Genomic DNA, 21153 nt, shown 5'->3' with positions numbered 1-21153 from the left:
TTGTTATTGTTAACACCATATTGTTTTTGTTGACCCTACTTTTCCACTTACAGAGCTAGTTTACTGTTTTTCTTTGAAATACAGTAAATACTGAAAAACCTTTAACCTACTGATGCCTCAATATAATTTCATTGGGATCTATTCTCATTTTGAAATTTACCAGTAGCTGCTGCATTTTCCACCCTCGGCTTATACTCGAGTCAATAAGTTTCCCCACTTTTTTGTGGTTAAAATCAGGTGCCTCGGCTTATATTAGGGCCAGCTTATTCTCGAGTATATATGCTAAGTGTACCCTGGAAATATCAGGGTATATGATAATCCCCTCTTCCTTCCTTTTCCCCTGCTTCCCATTTTTTAATGTGGAAAAAAATAAACAAAATAAACAGGAACACAGGTTTTGATACTTTTATTTATATGCAAAACAGTGCACCATTCATGAGAGATATGAAAAAATGCTTCTGGCAGAAACCAGATTTCTCTATTTTCACTACAAAATATTGCCTTATGTAAAGCAACACATACATACACACACACACACACACACACTGAAAACCCTGAAAAAGACTAAAAATCTTTGGATAACAGATGTGTTCTTTTTTTCTTCCTTTCCCTAAAACACACTTCTTGTTTTAAGAGATTCACAGCAAAAAAATTTATGGTTGTAATTTTTTTTCTTTTTGGTCGTCATAAAGGAAAGTAGTCCAGTTTTTCTTTGAGAAGAAAAAGGAACGCATTTCTAGAAAACACACACACACAGACATACATGTACGCTCACAGAGAGACAGACAGACAAACCAAAACTACTTCCTTTATAAATAGCAAAATTCTTCTTAAGACAGTATTACAGATCAGAAGAACAATACACCTTTTAATATATATATATCTATATAATATATATATTAAAAAAATCTTCCAAGTGAAGTGCTAAATCGTCTGATTCCAACACACAAAATAAAGAAAGCTTATCAAGGACAAAAAATCGGAAGATATAAAATACGCTTAAAAACAGGGAAGTGGCGCAGTACAAACCAGAGCCAAATGAAACTCGCCACCTGGTTCCCCCACAAAACACACTTCCAAATTCAAGACCATCGTTTCACAGAAGAAAATGTAAACACTCGACTATAGAAAAAAAACAGTTGGCATCAAAGTCTTTCAAAATGCAAAGAAATCTTCACCACTCTTGGAAATGTTAAAAATAGCCTCAAGGAGAAAATAGTCTACTTCTTCTAACTTAACTTACAAAATAAATAGTGTCATTTTTTGAACTGCACTCCTGGATCACACATTTAAGGTCACAAGGGAATGAGATTTGAACGTTCATTTTGTGTTTTTGTGTTTTGTTTTGTTTTTTTGGGGGGGGGGGGGGAATATAGAGCAAGGCTTCTTAAAACTGTGGATCCTGACCCCAAATGGGATCCCCTTAACTCAAGGTTGGGGTCCCAGGAAATGTTTTGAATGCCATCGTGGCTATTTGAGACATTTACACAGATCTACAGGGTATCCCAAAAATGTATACACACAAAAGCTAATAGCAAAATTATGGTTTTTTCCCCCCCAGGTTAAACCCATTGGAATTAAAAAAGGAAGTCAGACTAGCTTTGAACAAAAGAAATTCATTTTAAAGTGCTACTGGAAGTGTGAAGTGCAAAGACAGGAAGTTTCAAAGAGATCCACCAATATCACTTACCATTAGTTGAATTAGGGATAAATTTGAATCCAATGGAACTGTTCAGAATGGCACAAATTATACATCAGCCACAGTAGCGTCAAACAAGAATGGTATATATAGGTGTGTGTGTATATATATATATATATATATATATATATATATAGAGAGAGAGAGAGAGAGAGAGAGAGAGAGAGAGAGAGAGAGAGAGAGGGGGGGGGGGGGGGGGGAGAGGGAGAGGAGAGAGAGAGAGAGAGAGAGGTTGCTATAAAACAGTAGTTCTCAGCCTGTGGGCTGCAGCCCAGCAGTGGCCTGTGAGGATAAAAATCCGGTCCACAAACCTCCTTCCTCTTTATTTTATTTCCACTCACTTCTGCAGAGCTGACCATTGCATTGGATGGATCACATCAGCTCTAGATTATTAAATATGGTTTTCTGTGGGAGAGCAGATGGCGACTACTGGATGGCATATGTTGTGTATCAGAAACTAGAGCTGATGTGGTCTATCCAATGCAATTTTCTGAATCAGCACCCCAAATAACCAAACCAAATCTAAAGTTGACCAAAAACTGATTTATAACCCTTTTGGTATTAATGTTGGAGAGTGGTCCCTGGTCAAAGTAGTCCCTGCTCAAAGTGAACTGTGGTTGAAGTGGTACCTGGTCAAGTGGATCCTGATCAAAAAAAGGTTGGGAACCAGATATAAAAGAAGTCTACACAATGGACCAACCTAAAAAGTATTTATACAAGCATTACTAACACATTAACAAATGAAATTGGCTCTAAGAAATACAAATGAAATGTTATTATTAAAAGTAAGAAAAATAGAAAATTTAATATATAAGTAAAGTGGCAAAATAACTTTAAGAAATATTAATGGTATAGGCCCAGAGGAGAAGATAAGAAAAAGATCAACGAGAAAGACAAATGGAATAAAAAAACAAACATTTTTTTTGTTTTCTTAAGCAAAAGACATTGTAAATGGTACTGCTTTAAAAATAGAAGTTCAGTAGAGTCTCACTTATCCAAGCTAAACGGGCCGGCAGAAGCTTGGATAAGCTAATATTTTGGATAATAAGGAGGGATTAAGGAAAAGCCTATTAAACATCAAATTAGGTTATGATTTTACAAATTCAGCACCAAAACATCATGTTATACAACAAATTTGACAGAAAAAGTAGTTCAATACCAATAATATTATGTTGTAATTACTGTATTTATGAATTTAGCACCAAAATATCACGATATATTGAAAACATTGACTACAAAAATGGCTTGGATAATCCAGAAGCTTGGATAAGCAAAGCTTGGATAAGTAAGACTCTATTGTATGTATAATAATACCCTCCCCTTCCTAATTCTTGGAAGTACATTAGACTTATGGATAGACCTAACTTACTAACAAAACTCCATAATCAACTTATTATACTTTCCTTGGCCTTTCCCCCACTTTTATGGTATAAAAGTGTGAAAATTAAATAAAAAGTGTTTGTGTGTGTGTATGAATGATCCAATTAATCATCTTGATGATAAGCTGGACCACTCTAACTCCTGGTAAATTAACATGATGTTCCACAGTAACATCAAGTCCACAATAGTGTAATTGTGGTGGTTAATTGAACCATTTAATTTGAATGTAGCCTCATCACTCCACACAATCTTTGTGGGAAAGTGTGCCATTCTGAACAGTTCTATCAGACTCAAACTTATCTCTAATTTGATTCATGGTAAGTGGTGGATCTCTTTGAAACCCCAGTTGTCTTTGCACTTCAACTGCTTTAGAACACTTCCAGTAGCATTTTAAAAAAATTTCCTTTGTTCAAAGCTTAGTCTGACTTCCATTATTAATTCCAGTGGGTTTAACAGAGAGAGGGAAAACATCTAATGAGCTATCAGCTTTTTTGTGTGTGTCAGTAGTGACTTGTGAAACTGCAGCTTCTAAAGGAGTGGTTTCTCAACCTGTGGGTCCCCAGATGTTTTCGACTTCAACTCCTAGAAATCCTAACAGCTGGTAAACTGGCTGGGATTTCTGGGAGGTGTAGACTTAAACACCTGGGGACTAACAGGTTGAGCACCACTGGTATAAAGTGTGTACAGTGTTCCCTCACTTATTGCAGGGGTTAGGTTCTAGGACCACCAGCAATAAGTGAAAATCCACAAAGTAGGGACACTATATTAATTTTAATATTTATACATTATTTTAGTAGTTATACACAATTTTAGGTCTTTATCAACCAATTGTGTGTTGATAAATGGCCGCCCCCTCCTCCCGCTGCCGCTTGGGCTCCTTTTCTCTCCCTTTGGCTTCTCCTTCCTCCCTTCCTTAGGCTGTCAATTGTAATTTTTTATTATTTATAACGTCTTTTAGAGTTTATTGGAAAACCGCAAAACCGCGAATCCATGAAAAGTGAACCGCAAAGTAGTGAGGGAACACTGTATACATTTTTGGGATACCCTGTATTTGCAGTGGACTCTGCAGAAGCGGCTTCAGCTGTACTTCATAAAAAGGAAGATCAACATGTTTAGCAAGCCTGGTTTTGTGATCAGGAAATGTTGGGTTTTTATACCTATTTTTTTATATAGCAGGCATAGGCAAACTTCGGCCCTCCGGGGGTTTTCTACTTCAACTCCGACAATTCCTAACAGCCTGTACATACCCTAAACATGTCTCAGGCCGAAAGGGGTCCCAAGTGGGAAAGTTTAAGAAGCCCTGATCTAGAATAAAAAGGGGCACCTGACAGTCTGTTTGTGGGCTGCCCCACCAGCCTACATCACGCTCCTTTTCGAGCCCCCCCCCCATCTCTTTCGAAGGGCCCGGATCAAGGGGGCCCTTTAAGGCACGAGCTTAAAGCCACGCAGTCTCCGTCTCTGAGCCCGGGAGGGAAGCCCCGCCCCCTCCTTCGGCGCGCGCCGCCCCTCGGGGACCCTAGACGTCGAGCACGTGGTTGAGATAGGAGATGTAGCAGATGGCCAGGCGCAGGATCTCAATCTTGGAAAGCTTTTTGTCCGGCGGGAGCGTGGGCAGCAGCTTGCGCAGCTCGGCGAAGGCCAGATTGAAGGCTTCTACGCGGATGCGCTCGCGCGTGGCGTGGGCCGAGCGGTACTTGGCCGTGGCCCGGCGGCGACGACGCTTCTCCTCGCGGCTCAGCGCCTGCAGGGGCGGCGCTGGCGGGTGTTGGGGGCCCGGGCGACCTCCTCCTCCGCCGCCGGGGCCCTCGCCCTCGTCGAGCGCCTCCAAGTCCGAGGCGCAGCAGCTCCGCAGGCCCTTGGCCTCCAGCGACTCCGGATCGGAGGGCGCCGAGGAGGGGTGGTCCGAGTCCAGGGCCTGGTCCGGGCTCAGCATCATCTGCAAGGGAGGAGGAGGCAACCCGTCAATCAATCCATCAATCAGCCACTCTTGAGTCAGGGAGTGTGAGGGGGCGTGACCTCCCGCTGAGCCCCGCCTCCCATTGGAGGGAAAAGGGGCGGGGCTCCAAGGGCCCCCAAAGCGCCCCAAGACCATCTGCAAAGTAGGAGGCAACCCGGAAGCCCCCTCTTGGGTCAGGAAGGGCAGGAAGGGGCGTGGCCTCGCCTCTCACGCAGCCCCTCCCTCTTTGGAGGCGGAAAGGGGGCGGGGCTCTATGGACCCCAAAGCGCCCTAAGACCAGCAGGGAACTAGACGAGGAGCAAATCCGTGCGTTACAGCAGCCACACAAAACAAAGTTATCATCATCATCATCATCATGTCCTGAAACGTCAGGAGAGAATGCTTCTGGAACATGGCCATACAGCCCGGAAAATTCACAACAACCCAGTGATTCCGGCCATGAAAGCTTTCGACAACACATGTTTATTTATACCTCGCTTTTTCTCTCCACGACCATGCTGGGCACAGCCGTCTCTCAAGAGCAGCAAACACATCCATTACGGCAGCCCAGCCCCCCCCCCCCCCCCCAAATTATTACATTATTGTTGTTATTTTGTTGACGAAGGCTTTCATGGCCGGAATCACGGGTTGTTGTGCATTTTCCGGGCTGTATGGCCATGTTCCAGAGGCATTCTCTCCTGACGTTTTCACCCACATCTATGGCAGGTGCGTCTGTTGGAAATCTAAGCAAGGAAGGTTTATATATCTGTGGAAAGTTCAGAGTGGGGAAAAGAACTAATCAAGGTGATTAATGCTAATCAAGGTGGTTAATTGCAACATTCACACCTCCCTCCAACAGACAAGAGTTCTTTCTCCCACCCTGGTCCTTCCACAGATATATAAACCTTCCTTTCTTAGTTTTCCCATTTACCTCACAACGACTTAGGATGCCTGCCTAGGATGTGAGTCAGGAGAGAATGCTTCTGGAACGTGGCCATACACCCTGGAAAATACACAACAACCCATTATTACTATTGTTATTACTATTACAGTAGAGTCTCGCTTATCCAACGTAAACGGGCCAACAGAACGTTGGATAAGCGAATATGTTGGATAATAAGGAGACATTAAGGAAAAGCCTATTAAACATCAAATTAGGTTATGATTTTACAAATTAAGCACCAGAACATCATGTTACACAACAAATTTTACAGAAAAAGTAGTTCAATATGCAGTAATGCTATGTAGTAATTACTGTATTTACAAATTTAGCACCAAAATATCACAATATATTGAAAACATTGACTACAAAAATGCGTTGGATAATCCAGAACGTTGGATAAGCGAGTGGATAAGTGAGACTCTACTGTATTATGTTTATTTACACCCCGCTTTTTTCTCTCCACAAAGGAGACCCAACATTCTTGGCGTGTTCGTGGGGTTATTTGGGGACATTGATTCAGGAAACTGCATTTCTTCGATATGGTTATGATCATGGTTTCCTGTGGGCGAGCAGACGGGGGCTGGTGGGTGCCATATGTTGTATATATCTTCAAAAACCGGTGCATTTTTTCAATACACACAGAAATACAACCTGGGCCAAATACACCCAGAAACAGGGCTACAGTTTTAGAGACACCGAAATGCGTCCTGGCTACTGTCGTTGCTGTGGTTATTATTCAGCTTTCTTTTCACCCCGTCTTCATTCCCGCGAGGCATTCGATGCCAGGGCAACCTTATAGTTCCATTTAACAGCCTTACAATTACAAACGGTCCCTTGAAGGCAACCATAAGGCTGATGCAGCCCCCACCCCGCCATAGGGACTAACTAGAACCTGACGCAACCGGATAAATGTGTAAAAACAAAGGCAAACACACACAGAGATAAGCAATATTTTTGTCACGGATGTAAAGTGAAAACACAAGAAATACTATTATTTTATCAATACAGTGAATACCGTTATTATGAGATGTCGGAATATAAAACACAACTGAGGACCTGTCTCTTTTGGCAGGCCGACCTAGTCAGTTTTAACTATGAATTTCAAGCTCACATCTTGTGTTGACTGGGTTTTAATCCTTGTTCTGTATATTTTAATATATGTCTTCCAACGAAATACGTTCTAATATCTTCATTTTATACAATGTTTCCTAATGGTGTGTGCGTTTAGCTGTATTTTACCTTGTGTCCAGCCACAAGGAGAGGAGGGGAAGAAATACAATAATTAATAACACTAAATAATTATATAATCATACACTCATAATAGGAGCCCCGGTGGCGAAGTGTGTTAAAGCACTGAGCTGCTGAACTTGCAGACCGAAAGGTCGCAGGTTCAAACCCTGGGAGCGGAGTGAGCGCCCGCTGTTAGCTCCAGTTCGAAAACATGCCAGTGTTTCATTCACAAATAAATCCCCAAGTTAGGAGCCCCCCCCCCCCCCAGTGGCACACAGCGAGTTAAACCGCTGGGCTGCTGAACCTGCTGACCGAAATGTCAGTGGTTCGAATCCAGAAGGCAGAATGAGCTCCCACTATTAGTCCCAGCTTCTGCCAACCTAGCAGTTTGAAAACATTCAAATGTGAGTAGATCAATAGGTACCGCTCCGGCGGGAAGGTAACGGCGCTCCATGTAGTCATGCCGGCCACATGACCTTGGAGGTGTCTATGAACAACGCCGGCTCTTCGGCTTAGAAATGGAGATGAGCACCAATCCCCAGAGTCAGACATGACTGGACTTAACGTCAGGGGAAACCTTTACCTTTTACACTCATAATATTAACATTAATAATATTAATAATAAATATTAATAATTGCATTTTGATGATATGGTCAGTAGACTAATCAATAAACAGATCTATTATTAATTAGTCAAAATTACATGTAAATCTCATCATCTCCCTAAATCCCACCCCAACCTCCCAAGTTCAGACCCACCATGCTCTCCATCATCATCATCATCATCCCCAACGTCTGTTCTTATCCCACGGAAGTGGGGTATATATACGCATTTATTTCACAATTGTACTTTTTATTGTGATTTTTCAAATCTCATATCTATGTCTATGATTAAAGTGAAAAAAATGTTTGTGTGTACGTTTGTTTGCTTATATGTATTTTCCAATATGGTTACCACTTCCAGAGAGCACTGTGAATTCCGCCAAGGGATCTGGACCAAATTTGGCACACATACCCCTCATGACCATCAAAACATAGTGGTTTGTGAGGGGTTGGGGGGTGGAGAGAATGACTCAGCATGATGGGAGTTGCAGTTCCCCCACATCCAGAGACCACTGAGAAACCCCACCAACAATGGATCTGGACCCCCTGACGTTTCACCTGCATCTATAGCAGGCATCCTCAGAGGTTTGTTCAGAGCTCGCCTATGTTTGTTATTTTTTGCTTCCTGTTTGCTTTGAGGGTACTATTCTATGAACCATGCACCTGTACCTTTTTGTCATGGCCTTGGGCTAGTACAATAAACTGATAAGTTGCTGCCTCCTCACACTAGCGCATGGATTCACTCTAAATCTGCCTCCTGCAGAATTCTGCGGTTTGTAATTTGGTGAGGCCCAAGACCCCTCTGGCTGAGCTGTTTAAAGCCCCCTCCATAAAGTGGATTTAAAGTGGATCCAAGCTCAGTGTGACGAGGTCTTTGAAGTACTGTTAGGGATTGGGGGAGATGGACCCGGGATGATGGTCGTAGCAATTAATTCACAATCAAAGAGCACTGCGAAGTTCACCAACATGAGGGATGTGGACCACATTTGGCATGCATAGACATCATGACCAAGTCCTGGTGGGATTTGAGGGACATGGACCTGGGATGATGGGAGTGGTCGTTTACCCCTTACACATATGTGGTTTTTTTTCCTAATGGGACCATTGGAGCCCCCGATGGCGTAGTGGATTAAAGCCTTGTGACTTGAAGGTTGGGTTGCTGATCTGAAAGCTGCCAGGTTCGAATCCCACCTGGGGAGGGCGCGGATGAGCTCCCTCTATCAGCTCCAGCTCCATGCGGGGGACATGAGAGAAGCCTCCCATAAGGATGATAAAACATCAAAACATCCGGGCGTCCCCTGTGCAACGTCCTTGCAGACGGCCAATTCTCTCACACCAGAAGCGACTTGCAGTTTCTCAAGTCGCTCCTGACACGGAAAAAAAAATGGGACCATTCATAAAACCCCCAAACAAACAATGGCTGTTTCTAATACAGTGTTACAAATGTCCTAACCTGGGCATCGCTAGTTTCTTATACAAATTAAATGATTGTAGTGTGCCCCACAATATTTTTTAGACCCAGTCTGCCACTGAACGAAATGGGGCACGAAATACGGAGAGTCCTATTTTCATAGCATCACAGAACCCTAGAGCTGAAAAAGAAAGACCCCAATTAGGGCTATTTGGTCCAATTCCCTGCCATGTAGGAAAAGTACAAGCGAAGCACCCTGGACAGATGGCCATCCAGTCTCTGCTTAAAAGCCTCCAGAGAAGAAGACTCTGGAGCACCAGGAAGGTCTTCCTAATGTTTAGGTGGCATTTCCTCCGTCTCTTAAGGGGAAGCCGGCTTCAGAACCAAAGAGGGTTCCTTTAAACCTGGGGCTCAAATCTGGGACGAATTCAGGGCCCGCTGCGCAGAGGCTGGATCTACGCTGCTCCGACAGCCACAACCGGCGGGTTCCTGCGAAACCGAACGAGGGACATGGCTTGCCAAATATCGTTCCGCCTTTCTACTGTCGAAATCCGAACAAAAAGTGGCGGGGCGGGGAAAGGGACCCGAATGCGATATTATGGAAGAGGAGGAGGACGAGGAGGAGGAGGAGGCCGCGGCCATGTAAACAAACGAGCTTCCGTTGTTCTAAACGCTCTTCAGAGAAATGGCTCAGGTTGGGGCGGGGCGGGGGGGGGCGAAGAAGGAGAGGCTCTTTGTGGGACAGCGGCAGGGAGGTGATAGGAAGATCACAGAGATAGATTAGATTAGAGAGAAGTGTGAGAAAGTAGATAGATTAGATAGCTTGATAGGTGAGAGAAAGAGGGAAAAATATTACAGACACACAGAAATGGGAGATCTGTGATAGATAATAGCTAGGTAGACAGACAGAAGGATATAAGTGTGAGAAAGTAGATAGACTGATAGGTAAGAGAAAGAGAGAAAATATTAAAATAAAATATGATAGAAAGATGAGGGAGGAGTTAGACTAGATAGATCAGTTAGATGGATTAGATAGATAGAAGAGAGAGAGGTGACAAAGACTAGATAGAGAGAAAGATGCGAGGGGTGGTTGGTGTCAGGAGCGACTTGAGAAATTGCAGGTCGCTTCTGGTGGATGTTTGATATTTTTACTATCCTCGTGGGAGGCTTCTCTCATGTCCCCGCACAGAGCTGGAGCTGATAGAGGGAGCTCATCTTTCCCCGGATTCCAACCAGCAACCTTTAGGTCAGCAACCCAACCTTCCAGCCAGCAGCCCTGCCAGCACAAGGGTCTATCCCATTGTGCCACTGGTAATTAGATTAGATAGACAAATGCATGAGTGGATGAGATATGTGTGTGTGTTAGAAAGTAGATAGATTAGATAGATTGATAGGTGTGTGTGTGTGTGAGAGAGAATGTGATAGAGATGAGAGAAAGGTGATAGAAAGACTAGAAAGAGAAAGAGTGATAGAAATACTAGATAGATAGATAGAAAGATAGATAGATGAGAGATATATATGGGGGTGTATTAGAAAGTAGATAGACTAGATAGACTGATAGGTGAAAGAGAGAAATATTATAAAGATGAGAGAGGGGTGATGGAAAGATTAAATCAGTGGATATATGCGAGGTGATGGAAAAATTTGATGGATAGATTGATAGAAGGAGAAGATAGACAGAGATGAGAGAGGTGATAGAAAGAGGAGATAGATACATGGATGAGTGAATACGATATATGTGTGTGCTAGAAAGTAGATTACATGAATCTTTAAACTAACGCTCTTTTAATAGAGGTTGTTTTATACCTGGTTTATGTAATGTTATTATTGTTTTCATGTTGATGTATTTTATTTTATGTATTATATATTTTACGTATGGCATCTTTGTGTGCTATTTTGTAAGCTGCCCCGAGTCCCTATCAGATATGGTGGCAGGGTACAAATAAAAGTTTTATTATTATTTATTATTAAATTAGATAGAGTGATAGATGAGAGAGAACTATTACAGATAGAGATGAAAGAGGCGATAGAGAAATAGTTGAACTGATTGAGACAGAGAGAGCACTGGATAAACAGAGATGAGAGAGGTGATAGGTAGGTAGATAGATTCTAGATCAGGCATGGGTGATAGAAAGGCGAAATATAGATAAAGAGAGAGATGATAGAAGTAGATGAGAGAGATGATAGAGTACTAGATAGAGGTAGATGAGAAAGATGATAAAGAAATAGATAAGAGAAAGGATAGATCAGGCAAGGGGAAACTTGGGCCTTCCAGGTGTTTTGGACTCCAACTCCTACAATTCCTAACAGCCGGAAACACTGGGTTGTTGTGAGTTTTCCGGGCTGTATGGTCATGTTCCAGAAGCATTCTCTCCTGACGTTTCGCCCACATCTATGGCAGGCATCTTCACAGATTGAGGGGTCTATTGGAAACTAGGCAAGTGGGGTTTATATATCTGTGGAATGTCCAAGGTGGGGGAAAGAACACTGGTCTGCTCGAGATACGAATGCTGCAATTTGTCACTTTCATTAGCATTTTAATGGCCCGCAGTTTCAAGGCCTGGCTGGTAGCTGCCTGGGGGAATCATTTGTTGGGAGGTGCTAGCTGGCCCTGATTTATTCTTGTCTGGAATCCGATTGATTCTTGTCAGGACACAGCATATTATTTGAGAACACAGAAATGCTGGATCACTCTAACAACTACCTTGTCAAGACTACCCAGAGAAGCCACTGAAATCCACAAACATGTCGACAATTTCAACAGAAAGGAGGAAACCACGAAAAGGAACATCTGGCTACCAGTATTAAAAACCTCTAAAATCAGAACAGTAAATAAAGGCCGAGACTCAAAAAGCAGGGGAATGCCAGATACATAAATCTCACTTACTTAGTTTCCAACAGACCCTTCAACCTCTGGGGATGCCTGCCATAGATTTGGGAGAAACGTCAGGAGAGATTACTTCTGGAACACAGCCAAACAGCCCGGAAAACTTACAACAACCCAGGTGGTAAGCTGCTTAGGAATTGTGGGAGTTGGAGTCCAAAACACCTGGAGGGCCCAATTTTGCCCATTTGTGTGTGTTTGTCAGGAGCGACTTGAGAAACTGCAAGTCATTTCTGGTGTGAGAGAATTGGCCGCCTGCAAGGACGTTACCCAGGGGACGCCCGGATGTTTTTACCATCCTTGTGGGAGGCTTTTCTCATGTCCCCGCATAGATAGACGGAGCTCATCCGCGCTCTCCCCAGGTGGGATTCCAACCTGGCAACCTTCAGGTCTGCAACCCAACCTTCAAGTCACAAGGTTTTAACCCACTACGCCAGCGGGGGCTCATAGTTTGCCCATGCCTGGGATAGATACACAGACGCACAGGCAGATAGATGAGAGATGAGAGATAACGGATATAGAGATGGGAGAGATGCAGGTTTAAAACCGCAGGAGTAGCTTAGGTGCCGGGTCCCGTGGGTTCCTGGTGGAGCCTCCGGGAAAGGCGAGGCTCGGTGGGGCGGGGGCCTCTCCCGCCGTCAGTCACCCCTCCCCTTTCCTTCCTGGGGGCCTCAAGAGACGGGAGCCGCCTGTCAACAGCGTGACCTTTCACTTCGGGTTCCGATCGAAGCCCAGCGCTTGGGACGGGGAGGCAAGTGGGGGGAAAGTTCTCTCCCCAGGAAGCAACCGAGGCGCCCTTTCCATCCCTTCGCAACGAGTCCCGTGGGCCCTTGACGCCGTCACCTTCATCTCCCTTCCATTGTAAGACCCCATCGATTGTAAATGAGGCGCCCTAATTGCCATGCCACCACCAACAACAACAACAACCAAAAGGCACACCTGCCATTCTAAGACGCACCCCATTTTGGAGGGAAAAAATAAGTCTTAGACTGAACATATTTACCTTGTCAGAGCCGCCGTCGCCGCCACCGCCGCAGCCTCGCTTGCAACGCTTCCGGCCCCTTTGACGCCTCAAAGGACATTCCAGGAGGGAGGCATCGGGGTCTACGCCGAACCTGCTGCTGTTTTTTGGTTTGGGGGGAGAGGGAGGGGGTGAAGGGGAGGCGCCGCACAGAGAAATCCGGGGATTGGAAGGGGATGGAGCAGCGCGCTAGAAGTCGATCCGGATCGTGTTCATAGCGGAGACAGAGCAGGGAGAAGGAGACAGGAGGGAGCGCGGATGCCGACACTGCTGCTCATGTTCTCGCCGCGGAAGAGCCACCAAAGAGCGCGCGGGACGGTCCACGGAGGGGCTCCGGAGGGAGGGATGGAGGCGAGGAGGACGCGCATCCAATAACAAAAGAGAGGCCGAGGAGGAGGAGGAGGAAGAGGGAAAGGGGGAGGAGGAGGAAGAAGGCGGCGGCGGGGCTCCTCTCCTCCGGGAAAAGGAGGAGGTGGTGGTGGTGGAGGAGGAGGAGGAGGAAACGCTGCTGCCGTCTCGGGTCTCGAAGCCGATCACTCTGATTCGTTCTTCGGGGGAGGGGGGGGCTTTCCCTTTCCACTCCTGATGCTGCTGCTGCTTTTAATGCTGCCCTTCTGCTCCATCCAGAGCCCACCCACTGGTCCACCTCGCTATCAAGGCGAAAGGAGGAGGGAGGGGGGAAAGGGCACGGGGTGGGGTCCGCTTCTGCCTTCCTTCCCTCCCCTTCCCTTTTTCTCGCTCCACTACAGAGCCAGGCGTCCAGACTGTTTCTCGGGTTTCCAGAGCACGGGCCCACGAGCCCTCAGGGACCGCAGAACCCCTTCTCACTGGAGAGACGAGGCTCTGCTAAGGCTCCGCGTTGGGTTTGCTGCCCGTTCTTTCTCTTTTCGATTTCGGAATCCTCCCACAGACAGGCATCTGTGTCCCCGAGTTCCAAACATCCCTCTTCCAAACGACTCCTCCGGTTCCAAATCAACGGTGGGTTTTACTAACAAATCATCTCTTGGGTGCCACTTGGTTCATTGATAACATTATGATGTTTTAACAATAACTTGAATAAGTTTTACCCCTCCTTCCACTCCCCAATGGGCACTGTGGAAAATATCAATTAAAAAATTATGAGGTTCTGTATCCAGGCAGTCCCCAAGTTACAAACATCCCCCTTACAACTGACTCACAGTTAAGACAGCAGGAAGTGAGAGGAAATCTACCCCTCGGAAGGGAAATCCACTCCTGGAAGAGCGGTTATCACGAGGGAAAAAGAGCCCCCAGATGGTGTAGTGGACTAAGTGACTTGAAGATTGGGTTGCTGACCTGAAAGCTGCCAGGTTCGAATCCCACCCGGGGAGAGTGCGGATGAGCTCCCTCTATCAGCTCCAGCTCCATGCGGGGACATGAGAGAAGCCTCCCACAAGGATGGTAAAAACATCAAAAACATCTGGCCGTCCCCTGGGTAACGTCCTTGCAGACGGCCAATTCTCTCACTCCAGAAGCGACTCAAGTTGCTCCTGACACGAAAAAAAAACGAGGGAAAAGAGTCTCGGGGTTCTCCATCCAAAAGTTGTTCCCTCCGCTCTCATTATCCAGCCTCAGCAGAAACCTGAAGGGTTTGCCTCCTCAACATCTTAAGGTTGCAAACATTGGTCTTCAATAGATTTTCAGCAGCTTTACACGGAGATCGCTTGCGGGGGAAAACAACCTGACGCTCTTGCAAGATCAATATATTCTGCTGGCACATCATTGTCACAACTGAAGTGCACACTGCTGGGAGTTTTGAAATGGCTAGACCTCCAGTCTGTGTCCCAACAAAGTTTCTCTGAACAGTTTTGTTTTGAAAGCGAACTGTGATCAGGTAACAGAATATATGGAAGGGGAGTGGGGGGGGGGGATAAATAATGGTCACAAGTTTTTTAAAAAAATAGCAAGTGTACCTACCAAATGTATGGTTGCCTGAATATTTCACAAATGTAGTACAGGCAGTCCCCAAGTTACGAACAAGATAGATTCTGTACGTTTGTTCTTAAATTGATTTTGTTTGTAAGTAGGAACAGGCATATTTTTAAAGTGTAATTCTAGTCATCTATCTATCTTTGGATAACATGGGGAAGGCTTTACATCCCTGTGGTGTTTGTTTTAATGCCTGTGCTCTGTTCAGAGAATTTCACCTTACTTTCTGTCCCCGTGAGAATTGGATTCTGGGAATGTTTGCTTGTTGTGGAAACAAGGATTGGTGATAAAGATTCAGTGGAGAGCCCTTTCTTTCTCCCATGAGAATAACTCTTTCAGGATTAAATTTCCCTTCTGAAGAGTAGCTTTGTCTCCCTTCCTGTTGTTTCACCCTATTCTTAACTAGGAGTCGTTCGCAAGTCGGATGTTTATAACTCAGGGGACTGCCTGTATACAGAATATAATAATTTTATGAATGGACCATGTTGCACCCAAGATATTATTTGTTAGTAAAACCACAGTTAATTTGGATGGGAGACATTACAGCTGGCACGTCCAGCCACAACACGTGCTCTCTCTTGCATAGGGAGGTCACACTTTACAGTGGGGAATTAATGATCTGCCAACGGATCTCTAAAAAAGTAGAGATAGCACTATTGCCCAGGATATAGAAAACAATTTTTTTATTGTTTAATATAGATGAATGAAAGGTGTTCTCTGTGACTGAAAAAGAATTCTAGAATCACAGCGAGAAACTACACACTCAGAGGTCTATAGAGATGGTCTCAATAACTGCCTAGGCTGAGTCAGTTGTGCAATTACTTTGAAACTGTCTCCTTCATAATTTCAAAAACAAGATACTTATTTAAGTAATTGCTTATCTAACATTTATATATCATTTCCCCCAAGTATTGAAAGTGTTCCAAATCCAAATGAAAGGAAAATGGTCAACATAAAGAAATAAACCAATCTGTCTATGTTCTTTCCATTTTATCTGATACTTTTGAAACAGTAAAAATTAATATATTCATCTAGAGGAAGACTATGAAGATATGAGGGGGATAACCCTTTCAGCACATGTTTTTAAATCATTGGCACATTTCTTAGGCAATATCTGCATTTTACTATATATGCATTTCCACTCTTTAACTTTGAATTCATTGCTCCATTGAAATCACCACTCCCCAGATGTTATCCTTCTATAAATCCATCAGTTGCTTTTGTCAGCTTTTTAGAGAACAATGTCAAATTGTATAAGTGTTAACATTCAAGATATTATTTTAACAACTGTAAATAATACTTTTTCAGAGCACAAGCTAAACGTTTTCATCTCAAAAATTCTGCCATAGTGTTTCTTGTAATAACAATGACATCCTTTTAAATTTTATACCCAAAGAATAAACTTTCCCCAAGCTCATGTTTTTGTGCTTTTTTCTAATATGAATAAAATTATCTTTTTTTTTGGAAAGCACTTATAATTTATTCCTGTTGTTATCCAAGCCTGTTGTATGGATAGATGTAATATTGATTAATCCTATAATTAAATGGATAATTGGCTTGCATTATCCTGTAAATAAATCTTGAGGAAAGTTCAGAGTCTGAGGGGAAATGCAACTCTGGTAACACTTTGAAACACTTTTTATTATGGCCTCATTCCAACTCCCTTTAGCATGGTGTGAATACCCCCCATGCAAACATATGCCACGGCAGCACTCTGCAACCCTCCTGCAGAACAGCCAGATTGCACAACATATGTCAGTGATTTGATGCCATTGCACAATGCACATTACATGATACACAACCACAATGCGAAAAGTGCAATTTCTTTTCAATTTCACTACCTCTGCTATCAGCAGAATTACACTGAATTCCCATGGCTTCATCCTATGGAATCCTGGGAATTGTAGTTTTGCAAGATCTCTAGCCTACTCTGCCAAAGAATGCTGGGGCCTCACCAAACTCCAACTCCTAGGGGTATATAGCATGGCAGTTAAAATGGTTGGTAAAGGTAAAGGTTTTCCCCTAACGTTAAGTCCAATCATGACCGACTCTGGGGGTTGGTGCTCATCTCCATTTCTGAGCCGAAGAGCCGGCGTTGTCCATAGACACCTCCAAGGTCATGTGGCTGGCATGACTGCATGGAGCGCCGTTACCTTCCCACCGGAGTGGTACCTATTGATCTACTCACATTTGCATGTTTTCGAACTGCTAGGTTGGCAGAAGCTGGGGCTAACAGCGGGTGCTCATTCCGCTCCCGGGATTTGAACCCGGAACCTTTTGGTCCTCAAGTTCAGCAGCTCAGCACTTTAACACACTGTGCCACCAGGGCCCCCTAAAGTGGTATCAAACATTAATTAATTATGTATTATCTATTAAGCATTAATTATTATTAAGCAATATTGTTCTCTTCTGTGAGAGAAGTTGCAGAGATTGCTACACCAGATCGTACAAAAATGGCACTGCCATATTGTCTGTGAGGTCGTTCCACTGCCAGTTGCATTCCAAGAATTTTCGGTCTTCTCATTGTGATGTCTCTGTGTGTTTCCTGTATACATAGGATGTCACACGAAATGTCCTCAGACATTTTGGCTAATAGTTCTTCATTAGCAAGTGACAAACCTTCTATATTAATAGACATAATCGTCAGCAATGGTCTTGATAAAGACCTTTGGTATTCATCCATTCATCCACCCGACTGAATTTACTCAATCTTCGAGGAAGCTCTTTCCGTGTCCCCCAAAGACAAAGAATGGGCAACTTGGAAGTCCCTGAACAGACTCAGAAGTGGAGTGGGCAGATCTAAAGACAACTTGGCAAGGTGGCACTACCTGGAGGAATCCTCCACCTTGTGTGACTGTGGAGCAGAACAAACAACTCAGCATATGTATGCTTGCCCACAATGTCCTGCCTCATGCACGGAGGAGGAGTTGTTTAAAGCTACGGACAATGCGGTTGCTGTTGGCCGTTTCTGGTCTAAAACTATTTAGTTGTTTGTGATTTCCTCTATTTTTTTTCATCATTTTTAAATGTATTTGTATGCAATGCTTTTGACACGAAATAAATAAATAAATAAATTATTAAGCAATAATTCTACAGTGTAGATGAACCCTAAACAGTGTGATGGGGATTAGGACATCAAGCAGATAGAAAGCTGAAGCAAGTTTCAAAGAAACCAAGGCAATGAACCCTTCCATTTTCCTGATAATGAAAAAACTTCATGATCTTTCCTAGAAAATGGCATCAGAGATATCAGTGTGGGCCAATGCTTAGAAGCCCATTCATTTCTTCCCAGGCAATTTTGCAGTCCAGATTTATGATATTTATTTTAGTGGAGTTTAGGTTTACACTTTGTGGTTGTCATTTAAATTAAGAAAGAAAATTAAGTCAAGAAGTCAAGACAGTTGTAATAATAGTTGTAGACAGCATCCACCTGTCACGACATTTTTGAGAAAAGTGCAGGTGCTTTTGAACTATTGTTAGTACTTCTGATATGAAAGTTTTCCCTTCTGGTTTGTAACTTGTTTCTCCTACATAGTTGTGTCAGCAATGTTAGGGCAAGGAGGGATCTCCACGATAGCCTAACATCTCACTAGTGGGCCTCTTTTTCTTATTGTTTATTATCCTCAATGTATCAGTAGGTCTTTCACTGATATGTTCAATGCTGGAATGCAATGGGATCTTTAAAGGCACTGACAACTGTCCCATTCTTCAGTATGGTAGAATCCAGCCTCAAATGCAATACGAGTACTGGGAAGTACATTAGGGAGACTTTTACATGTTGGAGAAAGTTTGGCTATGTTTTTCAGTAGCTCAAAGATTTCTTAATAGCATGCTCTGACTACTAACAATGCCTACTCATTCATGGGTGCTGCTCACTATAGCAGCTCTACTTAGCTATTGTCAGTAGTAGCATATGTTACTTCAGACATATGCTCCTTCATTTCTTTGGCAGAGGACTTTCTGCCATCTGTTCTTAGTCCCAAGCACATACATATGCATACACAAACGAGGAAGGCAGGACTCACAGCACTGTTACACAACATATTTACACATTGTTGCCCAACAAAATGGAGGAGAACTACTTCATATATGGGTAAATTAGCAAAAGCACGGATTGTTAGTCCAAATGAATGGACATTGTACAGCTCATGCCTTTAACACATGAATTACCAAAGATGAAGAACAGCTTGCTTGGTACAGCAGCTCACTAGCCCCTCTATCTGCTGCATAGATTTATAAACAATGTGATTGACTCAATCAAGTGATTGAAATAGGACGATTGTAGAAAACCATGGCTGCAATTTAACATGGTCTAGACCCCTTCTAAACTGCCATATTTTTAGATTCAGATTATCTGCTTTGAAACTGGATTATATGGCAGTGTAGACTCATAAAAATCAGTTCAAAGAAGATAATATGGGTTATCTGCCTTGACAATCTGGATCATATGTCAGTGTAGATGGGGCATCAGTGTACCAATGTGAAACTAATGTTATATGGAATCATTTACCACTCCCTGTCTCGACCATACAGCCATTTAAATTCCACTCCATGGCCATTCCAAGGTTAATGAAGAGCAAGGGGATCACAGAAACATCTGGTTATGTCCCCATAGCCATATGTGAAGCAAGATTATATCTAGATGCTTCCACAAAAGTCCAACACCATATTTTCCACCAAGAACTATATGTACGTTCTGGAAGGAAAGGCCTTTGCTTGCTACCAAGGGCAGAAAGGGAACACAGCCTCTGTTCAACCACAAATAGGCATTACCAGATGTAAGATTAATAAATTATGGGTGCATGTGCCACTAACTGCATGCCAGCCAAAGAGTTCTAAGTACTCCTTGGTTCTGTCACTGGAGCTAGATTGGGACCAAACATAGGCTGATTTTGGAGAATGAAAAGAAAGTCCAGGAAAGTTCTTGGCCATTTGATAGGATTCAACTGAACTGGCTATGCAGAGCAAAAGCAACCGAGAACATTAGTGCTATTCAAATCAAAAGATATGATTATGATGGTTCAGGTGGTAGTTAAAGACAGAAACATGCCTAAGGGATGAAAAACTGCCAGGATTAGGCTGTATTTACTACCAATACTTGGAATTGTCTAATTTAAAAATACTTGTTTATGTTTGTTGACTGCTGAAGATGTCTGGCAAGCATTTTTAAATGTATTTGGACAAAGTAAGGAGTTCCTGGGGAATGTGGCAAGTGGGTTTATATCACATTCTGAGATTGCTCTGGAATCTTCAATGAAATAAAAAAGAAGCATAAAATAATTGGGAAAGGGATATATTTTGAGTTGGGTCTGAATGCCTGAATTAGATGTATTTTATTATTGTTTTCATATTTATATCCAACACACATAGTCAGGACATAATAAAAAGTATTTCAGAAAAAAAATCTGTAAAATCTAGACAACAGAAAGGCACAACTGAAACATGAGATTCATTTATTAAAATAAATTGTAAACAGTGGCAGTATTAGAAAAAAAAACCCTGCAACTGCAGACAGAAGCCTAAAGGTAGGTGCAGACATTATTTATTAAAATATGGAGTGTAGATGCTGCAGGAGAAATGTGGAGAAGGGGGATAAGCAAATCCTATAATAAAATAACAAGAGAAACATTAGAAGGCTACACCCAAGATGCATGTGAACTTCTAATATGGGAAAATAAATATGACTTGATAGGTATAGTTGAGACTTGGTGAACTGTCTCCCATGATTGCAGTGCCACAATTGAAGCATATAATGCCTTCAAAAACAATATATGCAACAGAAAAGCAAGAGAAGTAATATCGTATGTCAAAAGGGTATAGATTTGCATAGAAATAAAATATTATGAATATGGTGGTTGTGTTCTGTGTTTTACAGAGCACTTGAGTCCAAATAAGTAGAGAAAAAAGATAAAGAACTGTGTGATTAGTTTACTACAGATTGCAGATCCAAAACCAAGAAATTATCCAGGGTAGGGAGTGGTGGGAAGGAGGAAATTATGAGATAAAGATTGTGCTGGGAAAGACTCATCTTCTGCTCTAGCCAATCTTACTGTAAGGGTGTGTGTCTGCCTACAAAAGGCATGGTCTCCAGAATTCCCA

At 43.1% G+C, this 21153-nt stretch overlaps 1 protein-coding gene across 1 annotated transcript; it reads right to left on the bottom strand.

Moving 5' to 3' along the window:
* Window positions 1-391: 391 nt before the first annotated feature.
* Window positions 392-14386, bottom strand: nhlh2 (nescient helix-loop-helix 2). The gene is made up of 2 exons (XM_003216805.4): window positions 13090-14386; window positions 392-5015 (listed from the first exon to the last, which is right to left on the bottom strand). The coding sequence occupies exon 2, from the start codon at window positions 5013-5015 to the stop codon at window positions 4596-4598; it is 420 nt and encodes a 139-aa protein (XP_003216853.1). The 5' UTR covers window positions 13090-14386; the 3' UTR covers window positions 392-4595.
* Between the last annotated feature and the right edge of the window lie 6767 nt (window positions 14387-21153).

Source organism: Anolis carolinensis, chromosome 2, assembly GCF_035594765.1.
Source record: "Anolis carolinensis isolate JA03-04 chromosome 2, rAnoCar3.1.pri, whole genome shotgun sequence".
Taxonomy (NCBI): domain Eukaryota; kingdom Metazoa; phylum Chordata; class Lepidosauria; order Squamata; family Dactyloidae; genus Anolis; species Anolis carolinensis.
Note: the sequence above shows the minus strand (reverse complement) of the source record. Positions and strands in the feature narration are given on the sequence as shown.